General features: G+C 38.4%; 2 protein-coding genes and 1 pseudogene across 4 annotated transcripts; 1 reads left to right on the top strand and 2 right to left on the bottom strand.

Moving 5' to 3' along the window:
* Positions 1-1,081: 1,081 nt before the first annotated feature.
* On the bottom strand, positions 1,082-4,573 carry LOC111809828 (3-deoxy-manno-octulosonate cytidylyltransferase, mitochondrial-like; annotated as a pseudogene). The gene is made up of 8 exons (XR_015411650.1): positions 4,237-4,573; positions 2,542-2,587; positions 2,379-2,464; positions 2,175-2,300; positions 1,935-2,073; positions 1,747-1,798; positions 1,552-1,662; positions 1,082-1,396 (listed from the first exon to the last, which is right to left on the bottom strand). The product of XR_015411650.1 is annotated as a 3-deoxy-manno-octulosonate cytidylyltransferase, mitochondrial-like (transcript).
* Positions 4,574-9,976: 5,403 nt separating this feature from the next.
* LOC111810245 (uncharacterized protein At5g49945) lies at positions 9,977-13,592 on the top strand. Its single transcript, XM_023696897.2, has 3 exons — positions 9,977-11,075; positions 12,797-13,000; positions 13,087-13,592. The coding sequence occupies exons 1-3, from the start codon at positions 10,056-10,058 to the stop codon at positions 13,315-13,317; spliced, it is 1,455 nt and encodes a 484-aa protein (XP_023552665.2). The 5' UTR covers positions 9,977-10,055; the 3' UTR covers positions 13,318-13,592.
* Positions 13,593-14,748: 1,156 nt separating this feature from the next.
* On the bottom strand, positions 14,749-18,020 carry LOC111809717 (putative sodium/metabolite cotransporter BASS2, chloroplastic). 2 transcript variants are annotated; one of them, XM_023696110.2, is made up of 6 exons: positions 17,518-18,020; positions 17,247-17,387; positions 15,899-16,054; positions 15,580-15,701; positions 15,339-15,500; positions 14,749-15,241 (listed from the first exon to the last, which is right to left on the bottom strand). In XM_023696110.2, exons 1-6 carry the CDS (start codon positions 17,923-17,925, stop codon positions 14,992-14,994), a joined length of 1,239 nt encoding a protein of 412 aa, XP_023551878.2. In that variant the 5' UTR covers positions 17,926-18,020; the 3' UTR covers positions 14,749-14,991. The 2 variants fall into 2 exon arrangements, with proteins under 2 accessions (XP_023551878.2, XP_086973409.1); XM_087117283.1 differs by lacking the exon at positions 15,899-16,054.
* Positions 18,021-24,233: the final 6,213 nt, after the last annotated feature.

Raw genomic sequence — 24,233 nt, 5'->3', positions numbered from 1 at the left:
TACAACTTTAATAAACCTAGTCGGTGTCATTACGATTGTAAATATAACAACACAGGCTCACCGCTAGTAGATATTGACCTCTTTCCCTTTCGAGCTTCCCCTCAAGGCTTTAAAACGTTATAAGGGTGTTTTGTTCTTCTCCCCAACCAATGTGGGACATCACAATCCACCCCCCCCCCCCCTCTGGGGCCCAGTGTCCTTACTGGCACACCGCCTCGTGGCTACCCCCCTTCGGGGAAGAGCAAGAAGGCTGGCACATCGTCTAGTGTCTAGTTTTGATACCATTTGTAACAACCTAGGCCCACCGCTAGCAGATATTGTCCTCTTTGGGCTTTCCCTTCGGGCTTCCCCTCAAGGCTTTAAAACGCTATAAGGGTGTTTTGTTCTCCTCCTCAACCAATATGGGACATCACAATCCACCCCCTCTGGGGCCCAACATCCTTACTGGCATACCGTCTTGTGGCTACCCCCTTCAAAGAACAACAAGAAGGCTGACACATCGTTCAGCGTCTGGTTCTGATACCATTTGTAACAACCTAGGCCTACTGCTAGCAAATATTATCCTCTTTAGGCTTTCCTTCTCGGGCTTCCCCTCAAGGCTTTAAAACGCGTCGGCTAAGGGAAGGTTCCCACATAGAGTATTTTGTTCTCCTCTTCAACCAATGTGGGATATCGCAGTAAAAGCCCTAGCCACCACCTCTTCTCCCTGGGTCATCAGACCCAATTGAGAGTCAAAACCAAAACATTTCGAATTGAAATAATGCAAGAGATTACTTCAATCAGATCTTATTCCCACATTTTCGATCTCTCTTCAATTATTTATGATATAGAAAGGAGTAGTCTTGCTTCATATTTATTACTTCATATCTGATTTACACGACCTCAAGCAGATAAAAGCAGCTATAAAAGTCATGTCTATCAATCAATATTGGATTAGCTTCTGAGATTTCGGATCATTTTACTCTCTTTCAAACAGTGGACTTTTCAACCATTTTTACTCGTGCTAGTACCCACGTTAAAAATGGGTTTGTGTCGTAAGTGTTGAACGATCAAATAAACGGTAACAATGGGATAAGCTAAATAGAATGGGAAAAGCTAGGGACCTTATTTTAAAACCAACCCTTTTGATCAACAAATTTACATATATAATCACATATCAAACTAACTTTACAAATAAGTAAATGACCCAAAAATCAGAAACAAAAAATTGCATCAACTCAACACCAAATCTATTTCAAACTCGTATACTAAAAACGAAATCGTTATCAATCCCGAACGTATAGCTTTCTTTGGTTGGTTTTGATTAAGACAAGTTCCTTTCCTTCATATAAGATTCTATCTTTTCTACATCTTCAGGAACATCAACACCATGAGCCTCATGGTCAACCTTAATCACCTGCCAAACAAAATGCCAGTTTCCACAGGTGAAAACACAATTCCGTTTTTGATAATCCATCGTTCGAGTACTAAGCTGTTCTAGATCTTTCGAGTATACGAATTTCCAACAGTGGGAAAAGATGGTAGGTATGTTAGAGGATGAACTGTGCGTACCTTCATTTTGTAGCCATGTTCTAATACTTTTAGCTGTTCTAGATCCTCTTCTAGTTGCAATGGTGTTGGTTCGAGTTCAGGATACATACTTAAAAACTTCGAATCGAAGCTCTGGAGAGAAAAATAGAGGAAACGGAAGGTTTGTTTAACACGTTACGACATAATGAACTAATCTCGTATACGTTCTGTTAATACCTGGATTCCAAGATGAAGCAAATAAGGATATTGAAGGTTGACCTTTCCTGACCTGCAACAATGAAATGAATTGATGTAACTCATTAAGTTTCCCGAGCACGAGCACGGGAAGTTATCTATAATGGAAGTCTCAAGTTGATAATGAAGAGTACGACAAGGGAAACACATGATCGAAAAGAAAATCGTACTTGTTGAAAGGGATCAATCCTCTTGAGAAATAAATAGCGTAACCACGATTATCCACTACGCACTTCACCCGATTGGGATCGAACGCATCTTCGGGTCGTAAGCTGTCACTGCAGTGCTGAACACTGCATCCGGGGCAGCCTACACACCATACAGAACAAGAGCTTGTGAAATTGAACGCATCTTCACCACACTATCGAATATAAATGTTACAATAACTGAAAGATATGAGATCGTTTTACCTGCAGCGCTTTAACGATGCCATCGATGATCTCCGGTTCAATAAGGGGCTCATCCCCTTGAATATTTACAACGATATCGTATTTCTTCTCAAGCTTCTGAAGCACTTCATTACAACGCTCAGTTCCTAAAGTAGTTTTGTACCGAAAATTATAAGACTTCAAAAGTAATCTCGAGATTTTGTTATAAATCACAGTGATTACCGCGTTCCTACACGACTCTGATGTCATTACAACATCAGCACCAAATCCTTTACAGCATTGTGCAATCTTAGCATCATCGGTTGCAACAACTGGAAAGATTTCAAATCAAAAGGAAAGGATGAGAAGGTGAAGCATGAAATAAGAAGAAAAAAGCACACATGCTTACCAACACAGTCCAATGTAGTAGCCATTCTTGCCCTTTCCCATGTTCTCTGTGGAATATGAATTTCATAGGCATATTAAAATTTCGACCGAAGTGAGAAATGAACGATATAAAAGTAGAGTCCGATGTCATTAGGTTCCTTGTGTATCCGATTTCGATGGAAAACTGATGGTTTGATCAATTTATTTGTCCTTTCTTTGGGATAAGGAACAATTTTATAAATAATACGAAACTACAGGGTCGGGAGGAAAGCCAAGCCAAATCCGAGACAGAGAAGATTAGCAAAAAACAGCATTTCTTGACGAATCAAAGTTTTCTTTCACGTTGCTCAATCCCTTGCTATGTTCGAGAGCAGGCGCAAAGAAGTAAAGGGCAAACACTTGGGTAAAAAGAAAATAGAGACGGAGGCTAAGACTTCAAAAAATTGTAACCCACGTGGGTTACTGTAACGACCCAGATCCACCGCTAGCAGATATTGTCCTCTTTGGGTTTTCTTCCCTCAAGGCTTTAAAATGCGTCTGCTAGGAGAAGGTTTTCCACACCCTTATAAAGGGTGTTCCGCCTCTTAGAGTTTTCCCTTTCATGGGAAGGTTTTCCACACCCTTACAAAGGGTGTTTTGTTCTCCTTCCCAACCAATGTGGGACATCACAATCCACACCCCCCCTTTGGGGTCCAGCGTTCTCGCTGGCACTCTTTCCTTTCTCCAATCGACGTGGGACCCCTGCCAAATCCACCCTCTTTGGGGCCCAGCATCCTTACTGGCACACCGTCTCGTGTCTACCCCCTTTGGGGAACAACCTTCTCGCTGGCACATAATCCGGTGTCTGGCTCTGATACCATTTGTAATGACCCAAATCCACCGCTAGCAGATATTGTCCTTTTTGGGCGTTCCCTTTCGGCCTTTCCCTCGTGTCTGCTAGGGGAAGGTTTTCTACACCCTTATAAAAGGTGGTTTGTTCTCCTCCCTAACCAATGTGGGACATCACAGTTACATATTCCATCGTTAACTAGACATTTTAATATGAAAATTATGGATATTTCTCGTTAACTAGCCATTTTAATAGAGAGTTATGTGTCTATTTGACTCACATAGGTTAGACAACACATTATAGAATTGAAAAAGAATAGAGTTTCTATTTTAGCTTTTACTTTGCAAATGTTTAAAACTTGCATGCTAGAGTCATTCCAGTGTCATTAATCAAACCTCTTTTAGAGTGATTCGAATCACAAGATTAGAAACGATTTTTCTCTACTCTTGATCTTGATCTTGATCATCAAGGTAATCCGTTCCAAAACTTTCCCTTAGGTTGATTCCATATCAAAACCATAGAACTTTACCGTTAACTTCTTTTTGAGATTTCTACTATAGCTAAGCTCACCAAGCTTCCTAAATCCTAAGAACAAAGTGAACAGGTTTACCAGCACCTATCCAATAGGTAAAGAGAAATTCTGCTAATTCACCTACAATTCTTCTCCCATAATCTACTTAAAAGAGTTAGGAAACTAAAAGTTACATTTCATAGTAGATCCATCACATAATGAATAGTTTCAACTTAAACTTAGAAATTGAAACGAACAAAACCCAGATCAGATATGAAACAAATGCAAATTCCGAGTATTAACAGCAGTATAAACCGAAATTGATAGATCCAGAAACGGCACGAACAAAAAAGAACGGATGAGAAACAATTAGAAACCTGGATCATGGGTTTCCCAAGAATCTCTACGAGAGGCTTCCCCTGGAACCGTGAAGAGGCGAAACGGGCGGGAATGATTCCGACAACGCGGCTACGGAATTTGTTGGATCGACCCAAATAAGCTCGAGCTCCGATGGCGGCGCCAATGGCGACTCCGGCAACAATCCCATGCACAATCCAGGCCTTGGCACTGCCGAAGTACCCGGATGATGATAAAGAGGAAGAAGAAGAAGAAGAGCAAACCGACATGGTCTCCCGCGATGAGAGCGGCTTGGTACTGATGCGGAAATTGGGCTGTTGATTTCCCCTTCTTTTTCCCTCCGTTTAAAAATTTGATGAATTAAACTTTTTATATATATATATATATATTCAAATTTGTAATAATTTAGTCATTAAATTTTAGCTCATAGTAGACAGAAAAGTTACGTTAATGTGAGGTGATGAAAGCTCTTTTGAAGTTCGAAAAAGGTCAAGTTAAGCCCACGTTTCATCGGACTCTTCAATATCCTAGATCGAATCATGCTAGTGGCATATAAACTAGCCTTACCACCGTCCTTCTATGAGATGCATAATGTATTTCATGTGTCTATGCTTCGAAAGTACTTGATCAGTCCGACACATGTGGTAGATTACGAGCCTCTACAGATGGACAAAAACTTGAGTTATGAAGAGAAGCCAGTAATGATCCTAGCTCACGAGGTAAAAAGCCTACGCATGAGAGAAATAACCTTCATCAGGATATTATGGGAAAACCACCAAATCGGAGAAGCAACGTGGAAACTAGAGAATGAAATGAGAGAGAAATACCCCAAGCTATTCCAATATCAAATTACTCGGGAGGATAAGAGTTCTTTTTAGACATGTATAAAAAAACGCTAAATTTTCGGCTACATATGAACATCCCAAATTCATAACACATTAAAGTCATTATTTCACGACTCATAGTTCAAGTCAAACCAAAGACAAAAATTTTCACACCTTACCTTAGAAGAGAAAATCGCCACTTATGGCCCTACATTTTTTTTTCTTTTTGAGCTCAACACATGAAGGTCGAGGACATCTAAAACAAACATACATACACATTTTAACCAGTTTAGCTATGATCGAGTTCGACAGGTCATACTACAATTGAGTCCGACATACCGGACAAGTTTGATTAATCCCTAACCAACGGACTATACAATGCGTATGAAATATATGTTTGCAATTAGGAAAAACACGGCACAAATCCGTATTTTCGAACTCCTCCAAACATATTGCACATTGACTCAACACCAACAGGGCTTCGTTATTCTTCTCGTAATCATACTCCGTTGATGGCTTCGTCAATTTCTCCATTGCAATTTGAATATGGCGATTTAGCTCATCGGAATCCACCGCCACCGATGTCGCCCTAGTCGTGGTCGTGGTCGATTCTCCGCTTTCAGTGATGATTGAATCATCTTCGGGAAAGCTGTGGTTATAGCATTGGAAGCAGATGTAAAGGCACAAGGCGAAGAAGATGAGGATTACAAAAATGATCAAGAACAAGCCAAAGATGACGATTATGTGCATGTTAGTTAATTAGCTAAGATCTTGTGCTGTTTGGATGCTGGGAAAATGAAGGAAAATGAGGTGAGAAAATGAGGAAGAATCATGGTTGATGGTTCTTCTTCTTTTTCATTTTTTTTTTTTTTTTTGATTTTTGTTGATATAAAGAAAAAAAAAAGATTTGAGTTTCGTAACAATTTCTCGTTTGTTTTCGAAACTGTATCTGTGAAGCTAACAACAAGAACAAACAACTGCGTTAAACCCATTTTAAGACTTTTGTTACGTATGAAATTAAATCTTGTTATCATCAAAATTCGAAAAAGATTAATTTGTCTAATTTGCACGTGATTAACGATAAATTTGGGAGTAAACTACCTACAGAACAATAACCTGTATCTATTATGTGATTTGGTGCTTGTTATACACGATCTCATAATTTTGGAACAAAAACTTGGATTAATTTAAAGTCGGGCTAACTAATGAAAGTACAATGTTCGATACGTTCATCATATTTTCGAGGAGAAGTAAGGGTGAGCTTAACGGAAGTTGGAGATGTGATTTCGAGTAAAAGGGGTAAGAAAGGTTACAAAAATTTCAAAAGATCAGGTGTTACCAAAAGGTGTTGGTGTCTTTGTTTGAAAGCCGCCAACGGTAATTGATATGAACCAAGAGACCTCAATCATACAATATGCTTCAATGAAGATGTGAAGAAAATATTGTTGAAATCATCAAAAGATATTTCAATTCATGCCACATTGAAGAAGAATGAAGTTTCATGTGATAAATTTTGGGTGGATTAGAATTTAGAGTTATTGTATTTCATTAATGTAGTTTAAGAGTTTTTATTTAATGGCTAATTATGGCGATTAAGTATGAATGTTACAACTCTTGCTATGCCTTTAATAGTTTTATTTTGAGCCTATATAAAGCCATGTATGTTGTATTTGCAAGCAGACTTGGAAAATATAGAAAGAAGCATTTGTGTTTTTCTTTCGCCAATAGCTAAGTTTCTTTACAATTCTATGTAGTTTAGGTTGCATGTAGAATCATTCAAGCTCGACATGATCAATCTTGCTTGTGGAGTGATTCGAATCTCAAACAAGTGTTCTTGCGTTGAGATATTTGATCAACAAGAATCATTCAAGCTAGACATGATCGATCTTACTTGTGAAGTGATTCGAATCTCAAACAATGTTCGTGTCTTGAGATATTCGATCAACAAGGTAATCCGAATCTTATTCCCCTTGTATTGATTCCTTATCTTATCAGTAATACTCTTAACGTGAGAAAGTGAGAAGTTATGATTATTTCTCTAAAAAATGTGATTAATATAATTAGTGAATATAATACAAAAATATATATTATCCAAACAACGTGAATAAAATTCACAAACCAATCTAATCCAATCCTCTGTTCTCGGGTTGAGTTGTCGGGTTGTTTTTTTTTTTAATTATTTAAAAAAAAATTACTTTATCTCTCGTACATGTTACGTTAATAACAAAAATTTCATAAAATTCAAATATAAAATATTTATAAGTCACAAGGTATCACTAACATCGTATACAAACCTAAAATATTTTTAATCTTCGTAATAATTTTAAAAGTAAGGTAGGATTGGGTTGGGTTGGGTTGGATTGTAACCCTATTCTCGAATTGGTCGAGTTGACCCGACCAAAACAATATCAACTCGTAAACGGACCTAAAAATTCATCCCAACCTAAATTGAAAAAATATATATCTAAAGTTGGGTGGTTTGAATTGGTCGGATTATTGAATCATACAAATATCCCTTAGATCTCCATACTCGAGAAGCATTTCGATTCCATTGCCTTTGGTCATGTGGCTTGTTTGGTGCATTTTGAGTGTCGAGACGTTGTTAGCGGCGTCTCAATGTTGTCCTCTTGATTCTATTGGTTGCAACACCTTTTCTTCAATTTTCACTTTCAAGGGTGTGGCTCGTACCCTACCTGATCCTCATTGAGCATGTCACTTGGTCAATCACAATACTTCTCTCTCGATCCGTTACTTTGTCCATTGAGAAACATGCATTATACTATATGCTCTAGTAGAATCAAAACTTATTCTTTTCAGGTATGATTGTGAAACGTTGCATGCATAAAAAATAGAATCAATCGATTTGGTGAGTTTTAACTCTTGTTGGGTTCGTTGATCGACTGATCCCGAATCAAACCAATTTCAATTTATCGACTCGAAATGTGAAAAAGAAACTCGAAAAAACCAATATATTTTTAGAAACAATGGGATGAAAAGTTTGAAATATATACAAATCTCATCACTTCTCACTCACAATAGAACAACGACAAATGGGACAAGTCATGTTCTTCTTCAACCAACGTTGAATACAACAATAATGAAAAATATGATTACACACTGGAAAAATCTGGCAAAGCTCTCCCTTTTCAAAATCCTCCAAACAAATTGCACAATCAACAAATTTCGCCGTCGCTTCCGAGCTGCCATAGCTCACGGGCACCGTCGTCGTCGCCTTCTCTAGAGCTTGTCCTCTCATCCCCTTCCTCTCCAAAGCCTCCCTCCATGATGCATTCTCTACGTCTCCACCATGACGTGTTGGATGAGATACCAAAATCCTAGTTCGTGTGCTCTGGTTTTGGTTTTGGTTTCTCTCACCCACTACGAGTTCAGGGTCGTGTTCGTCTAAATAAACTGGGCGAACTAGGTACTTGCAAATGAAGTAGACGAGGACGATGATGGCAAAGGAGGCAAGGACGGAGAAGATGATAATGGAGACGAAGATGAGGATTATGATCGAAAAGGAGGTGAGGAAGGGGAGGATTGAAGGAGGAGGGTTAAGAGGTGGAGGGATCATGTTAGGAGCTTTGTAATTGGTGGTGTTTTTTTAGAGTTTTGTAGGGTTTTTGTGTGAAGAGACTTAGAAGCCATGAAGCATAATGTTGGTTTTTTTTTCAACAAATTTTTTGTTTGTTTCCAATTCAATTTACAAAAATAGAGAGCTTTTGTTTTTGCCCTACATGTCCAAGGTCCGGTTTGCCACACTGGTGGACGACTATTTCAAAATATTTACTTCATTGGTCAAAATTTGTAATGACTCAAGCCCACACTAGCAGATATTGTTCTCTTTGGGTGGTGGACGACTATTTCAAAGCCCACACTAGCAGATATTGTCCTCATTTCAAAGCCCACACATGCCGATATTGTCCTCTTTGGGTGGTGGACGACTATTTCAAAATATTTACTTCATTCTCTTTAGGTTGTGGTGGACGACTATTTCAAAATATTTACTTCATTCTCTTTAGGTTTAAAACGTGCCAAGGGAAGGGGGGTTTCCCTCAAGGGTTTAAAACTCGTCTGCTAAGGAAAGGTTTCCACACCCTTATAAATGGTGGTTTGTTCACTAAGGAAAGTTTTCCACACCCTTATAAATGGTGGTTTGTTCTCCTCCCCAGCCAATGTGGGACATCACAATCCATGCCCCGAGGTTTCCACACCCTTATAAATGGTTGTTTGTTCTACACCCCAGCCAATGTAGGATATCACAATCCACCCCCCTTCAGGGCCCAGCGTCCTCGCTGACACTCTTTCCTTCCTCCGATCGATGTGAGACTGCCCCCAAATCCACCCTCCTTCCGGGCCCAGCGTTCTTACTGGCACACCGCATCATGTCTACCCCCTTCGGGAAACAGCGAGAAAGCTGACACATCATCCGGTGTCTGGCTCTGATACCAATTGTAACGGCCCTTAGTAGATATTTTCCTCTTTGGGCTTTCCCTTTCGGGTTTTCTCTCAAGGCTTTAAAACGCGTATGCTATGGAAAAGTTTCCACACGCTTATAAATGGTGGTTTGTTTTCCTCCCCAACCAATGTGAGACATCATAAAACTGTAGAGGTGTTCGAAAAAAACCGGATCAATCCAACCTAGTTCATATAGTCTAGATTGAGTTATAAACTTATTTTAGGGAATGGAAGTCCCACATCGACTAATTTAGGAAATGATCATACGTTTATAATCAAAGAATAATCTCTCCATTGATTTGATTTGAAGCGTTCTGGGGAAGCCCAAACAAATAAAAGTTAATTGGAAATTGGAACTTGGGCCTTACTACTTAAACATGGGCCAGGCTGATTTTTTGGTCGAGTTGGCCCAGCCCAATAATGAGGCCCAACTTTCCAGTTTCCGCTATACTCCACCTCCTATTTTCATCGTCGTTCTTCATCCAGATTTGAGCGGTTTGCTCTGTTTTCTCTCTCTCTCTCTCTCTTCCCAGATACCGGAGAGAGGAAAATCAGCCATGGCGAAGCTGTTCTCCCTTTTCATCTCCTTCTTTCTTCTCTCTCTTTCACTCTCTTATGTTCTTGCTGATTCCCACTTCGAAGGATTCGAACCAGAAATCGACGACCTTGAAGATGACGATCTTTCTCTCCCCCTCACTGATCTCCCTCTCCGTCCCTCTCTTCTCACCAAGTCGGACCCTGAACCTGCTGGAATTTCTTCACCGGATCGTGATTCTGATGTACCGGATCCGGTGGACGAGCCGTTGGATTCTCAATCTCCACCCTCCGTCTCCGATTCTCCGAAGCCGTCTCCGACCAGCTTCAGTTACTGGGATGAGGATGAATTCGAAGGTTTGCCGATTGAACAACCACAAGAACCGGCACAACAAAGCTCCAAATCCGCTGAGGATTCAGCCTCCACCAATCCGAACTCTGATTCAAAACCTACCTCTCCGATTCCCGAACCTGCGAATGTTCGGAAGTCGTATACTGTTGAAATTGTCTGTGGATCTTTCTTGGTGATTTTTGTGATCAACTATTTTACTGGAAAGCGTGAGAACGAGAACGTCGCTCTATCGTGGGCTTCGAAATTCGCGACTAAGGACTCCATTTTTGAGCGGAACTTTAGTTTGTTGGGTGTGGGGGAAGGTGAGGACTCGCCTTTGCTGTTGAAAGAGGGACAGAATATCTTCAAATTCTATGCTAGCGGCCGGAGGTATTGCCAAGGGTTGTTGGCGACAATGGAGTTGAAGAGCCGACACGATTTGATCTCGAGGTTGTATAACATGGTGATGCCATGTAAGGACGAAATTTGCTTCGAGGTCTATATGAATGACGATGCAATGGATCATATAATCTTTGCCGTGGCGAGGAAGAAAGCTGCCAAAGGAATGCAAAAGGATTTGAACGATTTGCAAAGATTTGCCGGGATTTTGGCGCCTCCCAGTGGCAGAAAATGGGTTCCTGAAGAGTTGAGTGTAATTTCAGAATCTAAGGAAGTTGCTGCGGATTTGATCACAGAGACCGTTCTTGACCAGGTTGGTAACTTTTTGTTCCACTGTTTCAGGTGACTTCCATTATGTTCTTTTGTTCTGAATAGAGAACGTTTATGTTATCTGGTGATCTCGCCTTTAAAATGTAATCTTTCTGTCTATTTTCATGATATGTTCGTTTTTGTTGCTACATTGTACATTTGCTTATGGTATTCTGCAACTACCTCTTTGATTGTTCTACTTTGGAAGTAGAGTGGAGATTCCTAATTTGTCTCTCCTATGGTGGCAAAATTGACTCTGATTCTACTACTAATAAGATCTTTGATCTTCTAAGTCAAACCAAAGTTTATTGCCAATGTTTTTCACTAGCTGGGATCCATGTTCCGAAATGAAACATGCAAGGTGGGGTGGAGCCGGGTGCCTTCGGGCGTGCGGCATGAACCTCATTGAGTGTGCGACGTTGTGGTGATGCCTCCCATCCTTGGGCCAGCCCTATGTTCAAGGCAGCATGGTAGCGGAACGTGCACGGTGGGGCGTTGTTGGATGCCTTTGGGCGTGCGACGTGAGCCTTGTTGAGCACGGAATGTTGCATTGTTGCCTTCTAACTTGGGCTGACTTGAGGATGGTTGAAGCTGGTACGACGACGAAGAATTGAGTCGTATGAATCAGCTCACCAGCATAGAGGCATGTTATTACAATCACTTATGCCACTGCCCCTTCAAAGTCCATGAGATTTTTATTCATAGCTTCAATTGATTGGTCATTGGGTTTAGACTCTTGATTCTATAGCCATTTTTTCTTGTAAATCTTCTTTTTCCTAGGCATTTGGATTTTGTTTTCGGACGTTTGCATCAACCTTTCTTCGAAGCTTTGTAGGAATTCATATGAGGATTAGAACTATTTGTTTTCGCAATGCCTTTTGTCAACTTTTATTGGGCATCCTTTTGATGTCAGTTTGACCCGAGTCGAGAGATTGGGAACGCCATATTTAAGATTCTCTGCATGAGAAGAGAGGGAGGATTCTGTGGCAAGCCTGTTTTGCTGCAGTGCTTTAGTTCCTTTTGGTTAAAGAGGAATCTCGACGTTTCTTAGGATAAGAGACTTCGTCGTGGGAGGAGGGTTGAAGTACTGTACACTATAATGCTTTCCTATGGGTGTTGAAGTCTCCGTTGTGCTCCTTCCATTTTGTGATTTTTGTTTTCGGCCCTTCCTTTCGTGACTTTGGGATTTCGTCCCCTCGGAGTTGTGCTGTTAGCAACAACTAAAAGGGGTTAACTGTTGAAAGTCTTTGGGACTTTGAACTTTCTAATGGAACATCACATCTAAAAGGAGTCTGCTTCTGACTGGGGCTCCAATCAGTCAGCGTGTAGATAGAAGAGTATAGAAGAATTAGAACTCAGGACACCTCTTGGTGTAGTCTTTATTTCTTTTTCGGGTTTTTGTTATTTTTTAGGGTTGGGGACGGTATGCTGCCTTTATTTTCTTCGGGTGCCTTGGAAACGTTTATTTACTCCTCGAGCGGTTGTAACTGTATACTGATTTTAACTTTCAGTAAGCTTCTATTTCATTTGTTGTGTTTTGGCTCATTCCCCAGTGATGCATATTCTGTGTTGAAGCAAAAACTTTTTGGGGGTAGGGCAAATATAAAGAAAAGGGTGTTTCCGACGTGCGATATCTGATTGTTTGTTCCTTATCGAACGCCCTCATGCCCAATTAACACGACATAACCAAAACATCCAGTAAATTTCTTTAGTTGATTTCTGCAGGTTTTTGGTGAAAAATCTTTTGAGAAATTTGGGAAGTACTTCATCTCGATGCACTTCTCAGATCAGCATTCAGGCATGCACAAGAAGATGCTGTTGTTCAAATTCGCTCTCCCAGATGCCAACAACATGGCAGATATTTCTCGTCTGGTCGCACTTGTGCCCTATTATATCGACGCCATTGGACGTTACAAGCTCAGTTCACAGGTAATGTTCAGAGATATCTATTCGATACAATTTAAACATGTTAACTTTGTTCGAAATTTTCTAAATCCTAATCGTTGGTCATGCAGGCCCGGTCGAAAACTGAAGCTGCCAGGTCCAAGGCTGCTCAAGAGGCATACAAAGAGCTTCAAAATGCTAGGCAAGAAGCCCTGCAGAAGAGGAAGGCAGAGAAGAAGAAACTGATGGAAGAGGCTGAAGCCAAGTTAGGTGCTGAGGCTCTTCGACGGAAAGAGGCGAAAGATCGCGCCAAGCAGATGAAGAAAGCAATGCCGAAGATAAAGATGAGCCGCACTCGGTAACGGTAACGACTCGAATTCTTCACCTGGTTTTCTAATGTTGTTTCAGAGCTTAGCTGAGATTCCGGAGTTCATTGAGATTTTGATGATCAGGTCGTCATGTACTTTTAGATTGCATTACACTAGCTCGTCATGGCATAATAACAGTACAATAGAAACTAGCTTCGGTTTTTTTATAACTTAAATCTCTGAGGAGATCATATGGCTGAATAGGAATTTTACTGAACTGTAATGTTACTCCATGGTGAATTATATATAAACCTCTTTTGAGACGATCATATGGTTTGTTTTTTCTTCAATGAGTTCTGATGAAAAGGTGTGATCGGATCGATGGAACACGCATGATCATAATGAAAATAAATTTTGTTTTTTAAACTCTTAAACTTTCAATTTTTATGAAGGATAGATTCGGAATGAATGAATGTGTCTATTCTATTCGATGTATCATCTTCTCTCAAGGGATACCTCGAGTTGAAGACTTGTGTCTCATCAACAAAGACCGAGGAGAAAAATAGGATGTTATAGTGTATTATATTATGTATAATTTCTTGATTTTTATTAAACACAAGAGTGTTCATTCTCTTCTCATTCAAAGATATAGCCATTAGATATCGACGGTCGTCTTCTAACATTACCAACCTTTAAGTAAAGAGTTTAAAATTATTTAAGCAATATCGACGGTCGTCTTCTAACATTACCAACCTTTAAGTAAAGAGTTTAAAATTATTTAAGCATAATGAAATAGCTTTTATATATAATTACATTGAATATTATAAAATTTTCATAAATGTTTCATAGGGGCAAAACGAAAAATACGAAATTATCCTCTACTAAATACTAAATATTATAGAATTAAAAAAATTAATTGTTACGATAAAATGAATAAGAATATAATAGCAAATTTAGACACATTTCAATATTTCTGGAATGAACAACTTTTAATTATTATTGTTTTTGAAAAGTTTTGAATTCTCTAATAAAAGAAAAAAAAATTTATAGCCCCATATGCATATCTATATATATATATATATACATATACATATTCTATAGATTCTATAGATTATATATTATATATTATAAATAGACTATAGTTATGTTGTATACATAGATTATATATATTTATGGGTGCCAACTCAACATTTCTTTCTAAGCCAAAATTTTCATGCTTAATATTATATTTTTATTTTTATTGCATAGACTAAATAAAATGGGTTAAATTGTAGTACTTAATAGGGTTTGACAGTAATAATTATTATAATTTAGAAGATAATAATAATAATAATAAAAGTTAAAAAATAATGAATCAAAACCCAAAGTTAAAAAAAAATAATAATAATAAAGAATGAAAGGTGATCAACTTTTGATATAGTAATAAATTTTGAGACAGTTTCTGCAATTTATTTCCTTCCATGCATGAAAATTTGAACCATTGACTTTTGAGATAGTAATGAGTGTCTTATTTATTGAGTTATGCTTTTAGAATACGTTTCAAAATATTTTGAACATTTGATCGACATATACCTTAACGAGTAGAAGAATCAAAGATAAAAAGGTCAAATTCTTTTACGAAAAAAGGGTTAATTGAACCCTTATAATGACAATGAGATTATTATGAGTGTAAAGAACAAATATACACTTACAAGAGATAAATTAAACACTAAAAAAAGGGCTTGAATTTCAGTTGGCAACACTTCCAATGGCTTCCACTTCATCAGCAGCAGGTTCTATATATCTCCAACAAAGCCCAAGAGTGCTACCCATTATGTTCATTATCACAGCTGACATCGCTGCCGGTAATGCCACCATTGCTGAGCTGAAATGTGAGCTCGCCAAAACAACTCCCAATGATGAATTCTGCATCCCAACCTCTATGGATATAGCTCTTCGTTCCCGTTCTCGAAACCCCCCGATACTCGCTGCTATATAGCTGCAAACCAAACAAAGCTCGTGTCGATCGACATTATATTACAAACCAATAGTTAAGTTTTAACTTCGAGTAACATCTCGAATGATATGCAACTTACCCGACAAAGAAACCCGCGAAGTGTAAACAAAACACTGAAAGTATGACCGTTCCCAACTCTCCTGATAATATACTTCTAATAACCATCCATGGAGATGCATCAGAAGCTAATGAGGCATTAACCATTGATGATTTGAAACGAACGACGTTCTCCGAGAAGACACTGATGAACAAAAACACGACTGAGTTTCGATTAAACAACGATCATTTATACATTTAAGAAGCGACGATGAAGTTAATACCTGCAAGCGAGCAGCGACGAAGTTAAGACAGCACCGAGTGGTGCAAATGGTATCACCAGTTTCACCAGCTGAGGAAACGCCTTCTGCAAGTAGGAACCTAATAGAATAGGAGCTACCACCACCTAGCCAAGAACAAACACGATGGCGATCGTAAGAATTCAGTTAAGAACAAGAACAAGAACAAGAACAAGACCATGGACATGGACATGGACACATGAACAGGAACATGAACACGAACACGAACATGAACAGGAACAGGAACATGAACAGGAACACGAACAAGAACAGGAACACAAGGCAAATGAGAACCAAATTTCACCTGAAGGGTGCTGAGAGAGAGCTTTGCAGCATCAACTGGAATGTAAGCTCCTGCTAGTAATTTGGTAAGAAATGGAGTGAGAATTACGGCTCCTAGAGTGGTGCATACTGTCATTACAATAGACAAAGGAACGTCGCCTTGAGCAATTAAGGTTACCTGAAACACTATTTGATTGAAGTAAAGGTGAACGGAAAGCTTAAGCAATCAACTTATCTACTTCAATTCTTCATGATATCATTCATAAACCTTTCCATAATGCTCAATTGAGATACTATTTTGAACCTACATGTTTGTTATTCAGCATTATTGTAACGGTCCAAGCTCAACGCTAGTAGATATTGTCCTTTTTTAGCTTTTCCTTTCGGGCTTCCCCTCAAGGTTAAACACGTCTACTCTACTAGAGAGAGGTTTCCAGAGTAATATTTCGGGAGAGGTTTCCACACCCTTATAAAGAATATTTCGTTCTCCCCTCCAACCGAGGTGGGATCTCACAATTCACCCTCTTGGGGACCCAACGTCCTTGCAGACACACTGTCTCATGTCCACCCCCCTTCAGGGCTCAACCTCTTCTCCAAGCAACGTGGGATCTCACAATCCACCCCTTTCAGGGCCCAGGTCCTTGCTGACACTCCGCCTCATGTCCACCACTTCAAGGCTCAACCTCCTCACTGACACATTGCCCAGTGTTTGGCTTTGATACCATTTGTAACGGCCCAAGCCCATCGCTAATAGATATTATCCTTTTTGGGCTCCCTCTTTCGGGCTTCCCCTCAAAGTTTTTGAAAGGAGAGGTTTCCACACCCTTGTAAAGAATGTTTCGTTCTCCTCCCCAATCGATGTGGAATCTCACAATCCACCTCTTCGAGACCTAGCGTCCTTGCTGACACACCGCTTTATGTCCACCCCCTTCGGGGCCCAGCATCCTTGCTGACACACTGCCTCATGTCCACCCCCTTCATGGCCCAACGTCCTTGTTGACACACCGCCTCATGTCCACCCCTTTGGAGCTCAGCCTCCTCACTAGCACATTGCCAGGTGTCTGGTTGCTTGACATACCGCCTCATGTCTACCCCCTTCGAGGCTCAACCTCCTCACTAGCACATCGCCTGGTGTCTGGCTCTATACCATTGGTAAAAGCCCACCACAAGTAGATATTGTCTTCTTTAGGCTTCTCTTTTCGGACTTCTACTCAAAGTTTTTAAAAGTCATCTACAAAGGCATCTACGAGAGAGGGGAAACATCATCCCAAATTGAGTATAATATGCAATAAATAGATTAATAGTTGTGAAACATCAAGAACAACTACATCAAAACTGAACATATAAGCAACAGAGATCATGAACATTACCACATTGGAGGCTGTCCCTCCAGGGCAACACGAAAGCAAGATCAAACCAACCGAAAGCGACGTTGAAAGCCCAAAAAACTTGCCAATAAGAGCTCCAGCAGCCGGCATAATCGTGTACTGAGCTACACATCCAAACAATATCTAAACCAAAAACACAGAATCATTACAAAAATTACCAGCAGTCCACAATTTAATCCCATAAAATCAAGAACCCAAATCCCAAAACCCCACAAAATCCACTAATAAACAAAGCAAGAATCCAAAAACTCACAGAAAGTGGCCTCTGCATGAACAAATTAACCAAATCCTTCAGCTCCAGAGTGAGACCCATAGCCAACATAATCAAGCCAAGAGCCAAGCTATACGAAGTGGGTCCTCTCTCCACAAACCACGAGAAGGTCGACGGTTTCAGACAAGCAACGACGCCGCCGACCGTCACATAGAGAGGGTACAGACTCGCCGACGTCGAAAGAAAATCATCCAAACCGGAGGGTTTTGCCGGGGGCAGGGGAGATGGGTCTTCGTTATTTTGTTGAACTGATCGGACGGCGAGCAATCTGGGGAGGTTCGGCGGCAAGAGACAGGGAATTTTGGGTCTGTGAAGGCGGAGATTACGGCGGCGGTGGTGGTGTTGGAGAGGGGAAATGAAGGGGGTGAATTGCAGAGAAATCGAAGCCATTGTGCAGAATTCGGCGGCTCCGATTGCGAAGAAAAGAATTGGTGAATGAATCAATGGTTTTCTGTGGTGCTAACTACGCGATTGTGATCGGAAATCATTTGGAAGCTGCCAATAAGAACAGAGAGATTTATTTATTTATTATTCATTTATTTTTATCCTTTGGCTTACGTGTCAAAATACGTGGAATATAAATTGACGGATTTAAACATTTTTTTAACACTGCTTTAAATTTTTTAATAATGGGTTTTGGTATATTTAAAATATAATGGTGAAAAATGTGCTGATTATATTAATTTATAATTAGACAATAATTTTCATACAATTTCATAACATTAATAGTCATGTTACTTATATTTTTAAAGCTCATGTGCTTTTTTTTAAATAAAATGTCAAATATTATGAACAATTAACGCGAGGCTGTCCATTCAAATTCTCATACTTCATTTGTTGTATTAAGAAAAATATTATTAAAAATAGTCAATACATGTAATAGAGATGTTAATTTAAAATCCGGCCCAAATGGAGTGGGGAATACCTCTTTAAATGAAAAATGGGAGTGATTTTTTCCCGTTAGTTATGGGCCCGATGGTGAGGGTCATATTCCCTGTCCTTGCCGCCGACTCTGCCAAAACCCCCTTGATTGAACCGCAATTCAAGTAATTTTCATTAAAGACTTGGTTTTTTAAAAGATTATATGAAGGAGAATTGATATGAACTACGACTAAGAAATTTTCATACCATAAGGTCCAATTACAAGGATGAGAGCCAAAAAGCTACAACAAATCTTGTACACCTATATTCAAGCTATGATAAGTTCATCAAAAGAAATTCTAGAAAATATTGGAGGCTTTTTTTATATGTTGGGCAAAATTGAGTTTCGAGGAGGAGATGCATTAAATGCACCTTAATAAGTACATTTATTTCATTGCACTGTTTCATTATAATTTAAATATTTATTTGTCATATTTAAGCTAGTTTTAACGCAGGAGTTAAGGTTATATAAATGAACTCAGTTGAATTTATGAAACTAGTCCAAGAATGATTAATAAGTACATTTCATTCATTGCACGGTTTAATTATAACTTAAATATTTATTTGTCATATTTAAGCTAGTTTTCAATTCATTGCATTGTTTACACATTTCATTCATTGCTAGTTTTTAACACATGAGTAGTTGAATTTATGGAACTAATCCATGAATGATTAATAAGTACATTTCGTTCATTGCATTGTTTTGTCATATTTAAGCTAGTTTTTTAACGTATGAGTTAAGGTTATATGCATCTAATGTTGCACTGTTTTGTCATATTTAAGCTAATTTATGGAATTAGTCAATTTAAGCTAGTTTATTTAAACTAGTCCTTCTGTTCTTTGTCGTTATTCGGATTGCTACTTTAATGCTCTTGTTTACCTTCACTTGCACCATACTTTATGTCGGAAGAAGGAAATAGGTATCTACTTTATTCTCTTGGTGTAATATTGTCCACCTTGAACATAAGCTCTCATGACTCTGCTTTAGACTTTCCCAAAATGCCTCCAATGAAGATAGTATTTTTTATTATTGTAAACTCATGATCATTTCCTAATTAGCCGATGTGGGACTTTCATCCAAAAAGATAAAATATCAGTCAATATGAGAACTTTTGCTATCAACTCAACATGGCATGGTATCGTGAATGAAGACCCGGGCTGATGAGAGCGTTGATTATCACTAGCCCGATAACCAATTCCATGTATGAACAAATTGTCTATAAATTGTATAGAATGTTTTAGAAAGATAACGAGATATTTTATGAATAAATATTTAAATTTTTAGAAATAAATATATCTAGAAAGATATTGAGATACTTTAAGAAAAAATGATAAAATGTGTGGTATATATTGTCTGTCCTCGCTAAAAATATATTCCATTCCACCCGTTTTTCATACCAAACAAAGCAAAGTTTAGTAATTTGTGAGTATCGTGTAATTTCTTCTTAATTGATAATAAAGAATTGTGTTCAATATATCTATCCTCGACTAAAAGATTAAAGCTTGACAAATAGACTACGAGATGAATCGTTGGGTTGGTCGTCGTGGTTGCACATGAATTGAGTTGAATCGTTGGATTGGTCGTCGTGGTTGCACATGAATTGATCTATATAGGCACGAATTAACTCTTGGAATGAGGCAATGGTCCTTGAACTAGGTTTGGGCAAGCTCATGAAGGTTAGGGAGAGGCTCAACATCTACGGACTGCATGGAGTTTCATCCATGACCAGTAAGATTTTTGTGTTAGGTTATGGAGTCTGCTGCTTATTTATAGCGGTGTTAAGTAAAGCTATATTTGGTAAATGACATATAAAGTAAATTGTCATAAATAGTAAATAGCTATGTACAGTAAAAAGCTATATCTAAATACAATTCTAAAAGCTATATTTGGTAAATGACATATAAAGTAAATTGTCATAAATAGTAAATAGTTATATATAGTAAAAATCTATATTTGATAAATGACATATAAAGTAAATTGTCATAAATAGTAAATAGCTATGTATAGTAAAAAGCTATATCTGCTATATATAGTAGATGGTTATATCGCGTAAAAATATATATAGTAAAGCTAAATCATATATATACAAAGCTTTGAAAACGTACTGTATTCTTTGTTACTGTACACATACTTGAAGTCATCAATATAAATCTTTTAGCAAGAGTGCTCCTTGCATTTTCTCTATCATGTTCTTTGTGTTCATCTAGATCGAGTGTGTGCGTTGTTGTGCGATCCTAACACTTTGCATGTTCAATCAGATCGGTTGACTTGTCATATACCTTCATAGTGAGAATTTTGAACTTGGTGGATATTGATGTCGTGCAATCAAGCTAGCTAGAAGTCTGGTGCATACAATGTTTTGAAGCTACGAGTTGAAAGGATCACACCTCACTCAATCCTACGAATTGCTCCTTAACCCTACTCAAGATGTTCAAAACACATTCAACTTATGACATCTTAATATTGGATGTGTGTTGACAATGTCATGATTCCTATAAAAGTCAATAATTGAGGGCTATATAATTTGACCAAAGTATTATTTTATCTCTCTTTTCTTCTTATTTAACCTTTTTTTCTATAAATTTTTTTAAATATTGTATCATGAAAATTATAATAATTATTGAATTAATTATGATTAATTTTTTTTTTTTTTTTTTTTTTGAAGGATTAAGCTTTTTACTTAAATATTTTTTGAAGACTAAAAAAATAATTGTTTTTCCTTAGTACCATGTTTAAAAAACAATAATAAGGTGTTAATAGACTATTTACATCTCAGTTAAAAAAAATTTGAATTTTTTTTATAGGATAGCTGGAGCCCGCGTGCGAGTTCTATCATGTAATAAAGCCAATGATTAGAGGTATCGGGGGTGCAACGTGTTGAAATATCATCACTAGCCCAGTAGAGTGAAGCCCAATAATTGTACGAGTCCATTATATATTTATTTTAGTATAAATTTTAGGAAAGATACGGTATATTTTAGGAGAAAGATGTACATATTTTAGAAAAAAAGATTTAGATTTGTTAGGTCTATTGAGTAGGCTCTAGTATACCCCTCCACCCTAACTAGGTTTTAAATACAGTTTCTATAGAGTGTTTTGTAAATCTCTTCTCGGTTGGTGTTAACAAAGAGTGCGAGTGTTTTCCAGAGAGTTGTGTTCAACAATTTGGTATCAAAGCGAGTTTTCCAGATAGTTGTGTTCAACAATTTGGTATCAAAGCGAGGTTAGTGTAGGTTATCTCATCCCTTGGGATCTTCCACATCAGAAACGATTTCTTGAGATTAGTAGTGAGTGAGTTTCTTTTGTATCGTGAGTAGTCTGTGACTCTGCAATATCATCTTATTTGAACAATTCTAACTTCTTGACTTGAAATATTTTAAGTATTTGGCAAAAAATTAAGAATAATTAAGACTAGAAAAAGAAAATCCGATTTCAGTTTTGGATATTCAAATTTTTTATTAACCGATCCTTTTGAAAAGAGATAAGAGCTGGTGAATCAGAAAAATTAATTAGGAATTAAATATACTTTTTTTTTATGGAATATACATATCAATATTCATGGATCATACCTTTCATCTCACTTCCAATTCCTATCTTGTGTCGAAAGAGCTTGTTTGGTATTACTTAGGTATGACTAACACGATGGGGTGATTTTCAAATCGTTGAAGAAATCAAGAAAATCAACAACTACTACAACATGTGGGCAACATGCATGATGTCCTATTTACATGGACAGGACCTTTGGGAGATCGTTGGCGGGTGTGAAACTACGCCGCCAGAGGAGGATTCTAATGGCGCCTTGCGCAAATGGATAATCAAAGCAGGCAAAGCAATGTTTGCCTCGAAGACCAAAATCAGAGATGAGATGTTATAACATATTTGGGATGACAAGACACCGAAAGAAGCATGTGACACGTTCGTGATGTTGTTCTCAAAGAAGAACGATACAAAGCTACAACTTATGGAAAATGAGTTGTTGTCAATTTCACAACGTGACATGACGATTGCTCAGTACTTCCACAAGGTCAAGTCGATCTGTCGGGAGATTACTGAACTAGACCCGAAGTCCGCCATTGGAGAATCTTGAATGAAGAGGATTATAATCCATGGATTGCAACCGAAATATAGAAGCTTTATTACTGTTGTACAATGATGGCCCACACAACCATCACTTGTAGAGTTCGAAAATTTGTTTGCCAGCCAAGAAACCATGGCTAAACAAATGGGAGGCATCACATTGAAGGGTGAAGAAGAAGCACTCTACACAAGTGAAAGTCGGAGCAATAATAGGTCGTCTACCAAACGTGGATATAATGGTGACAAAAGAAGAAGCCACCAAGGAACTGCACAAGTGAAAGTCGGAGCAATAATAGGTCGTCTACCAAACGTGGATACAATAGTGACAAAAGAAGAAGCCACCATGGAACTGCACAACCTGAGAGAGCTCAAAAGAACGACAACAAGAGTTTCCAAGGAAAGAGATTTGGAGGTATTTGCTATAATTGGAGAAAAATGGCCACATGTCTATAGATTGTTGGTCCATGAAAAAGTATGTTGAAAGCAATGTGGCAATATCCAAAAAGAAGATAGAGGATGAATGGGATGCAGAGGTATTATGTCCATAGTAGAAGATGAGCTAGCACTCATGGCAATGATGAAAGAGCATATCGATTACGAGGATGATTGGATCATTGATTCAGGATGCTTAAACCACATGATTGACGATCAAAGCGGTGCAATGGAAGAGGGGTGGCCCTCAGAGAAGGAAGTATTACCAAACTTGGACAACACTGAAGAAATTCCTCCACAAAAGACGGGGGAGCAAACTGTACACACTTGCTTAAATGCGAATGTGCTTGGAGATTTGAGTGACACTGATGTTGATGAGCAAAAAGTGACTCAACCAAGCCAACCTGGTGAGAAGGAAATGGCGCCTCAACAACTTAGATATTCAAAGATAATCCTAAAGTTAAATCCAGAGTATACCAATACAGCTATTGTAGAAGACGGAGTTAATGAGACAAAGACATGTGAAGCATCACAAAACTTGGCTTGCCAGAAAGCGAGGGAGGAAGAAATTATAGCCCTGGAGCAAAATCAAACTTGGAACTAGTACCAAGACCAGAATATATCAAATCCATCTTTTGCAAGTGGATTTACAAAATAGAGTGTACCCCAGATGGATCAATCGTGAGATAAAAAAACTCAGACTATAGATTCAGGGTTCTCTCAAGAATATGGACTACACTATGAGGAAACGTTTAGTCCAGTGGCAAAGATCACTATCGTACAAGTTCCTCTAGCACTTGTGGCAAATAAAGATTGGAAATTTTGGCAGATAGATATGAAGAATGTATTCTTGCATGGAGAGTTGGACCAGGAGATCTACATGAACCAACCAAATGCATTTGAAAACGAAGTTGGAGTCATTAGTCAGTATATGCAAAGTCCGAAGAAGCCTCATCTTGATGCGGCTCAACGAACCTTGAGATATGTCAAAGGTACAATCAATTACAATCCTTCGTATAAAAGAAGCGAAGACTACAAGCTAGCTAGATACTGTGATGTTGACTATGCAGGAGATCATGGTACTCGAAGATCAATCACTGGGTATGTGATCAAGCTCTGTTCGAGAACAATTTCTTGGTATAACAAAAGACAACCAACTGTATCATTGTCAACTAGAGAAGCAGAGAGTACAGAGCAGCGGCGGGAGCAGCTCAGGAATGTACATGGCTGAAACTTTTGATAGAAGATTGGCACCAGAAAATTGACT

This window comes from Cucurbita pepo, chromosome 14 (assembly GCF_057944985.1).
Source record: "Cucurbita pepo subsp. pepo isolate OVF chromosome 14, ASM5794498v1, whole genome shotgun sequence".
Classification (NCBI taxonomy): Eukaryota; Viridiplantae; Streptophyta; class Magnoliopsida; order Cucurbitales; family Cucurbitaceae; genus Cucurbita; species Cucurbita pepo.
Note: the sequence above shows the minus strand (reverse complement) of the source record. Positions and strands in the feature narration are given on the sequence as shown.

Excerpts from the sequence above, each read along its gene's own strand:
- LOC111809717 (XM_023696110.2), bottom strand. The coding sequence starts at position 17,925 with ATGGCTTCGATTTCTCTGCAATTCACCCCCTTCATTTCCCCTCTCCAA. Across the intron at positions 17,388-17,517 it reads TCATGCAGAGGCCACTTTCT|ATATTGTTTGGATGTGTAGC; the intron begins GTGAGTTTTTGG and ends TTTTTGGTTTAG. Across the intron at positions 15,242-15,338 it reads TTCGCGGGTTTCTTTGTCGG|CTATATAGCAGCGAGTATCG; the intron begins GTAAGTTGCATA and ends TTTGGTTTGCAG.
- LOC111810245 (XM_023696897.2), top strand. The coding sequence starts at position 10,056 with ATGGCGAAGCTGTTCTCCCTTTTCATCTCCTTCTTTCTTCTCTCTCTT. Across the intron at positions 11,076-12,796 it reads CAGAGACCGTTCTTGACCAG|GTTTTTGGTGAAAAATCTTT; the intron begins GTTGGTAACTTT and ends TGATTTCTGCAG. Across the intron at positions 13,001-13,086 it reads GTTACAAGCTCAGTTCACAG|GCCCGGTCGAAAACTGAAGC; the intron begins GTAATGTTCAGA and ends TTGGTCATGCAG.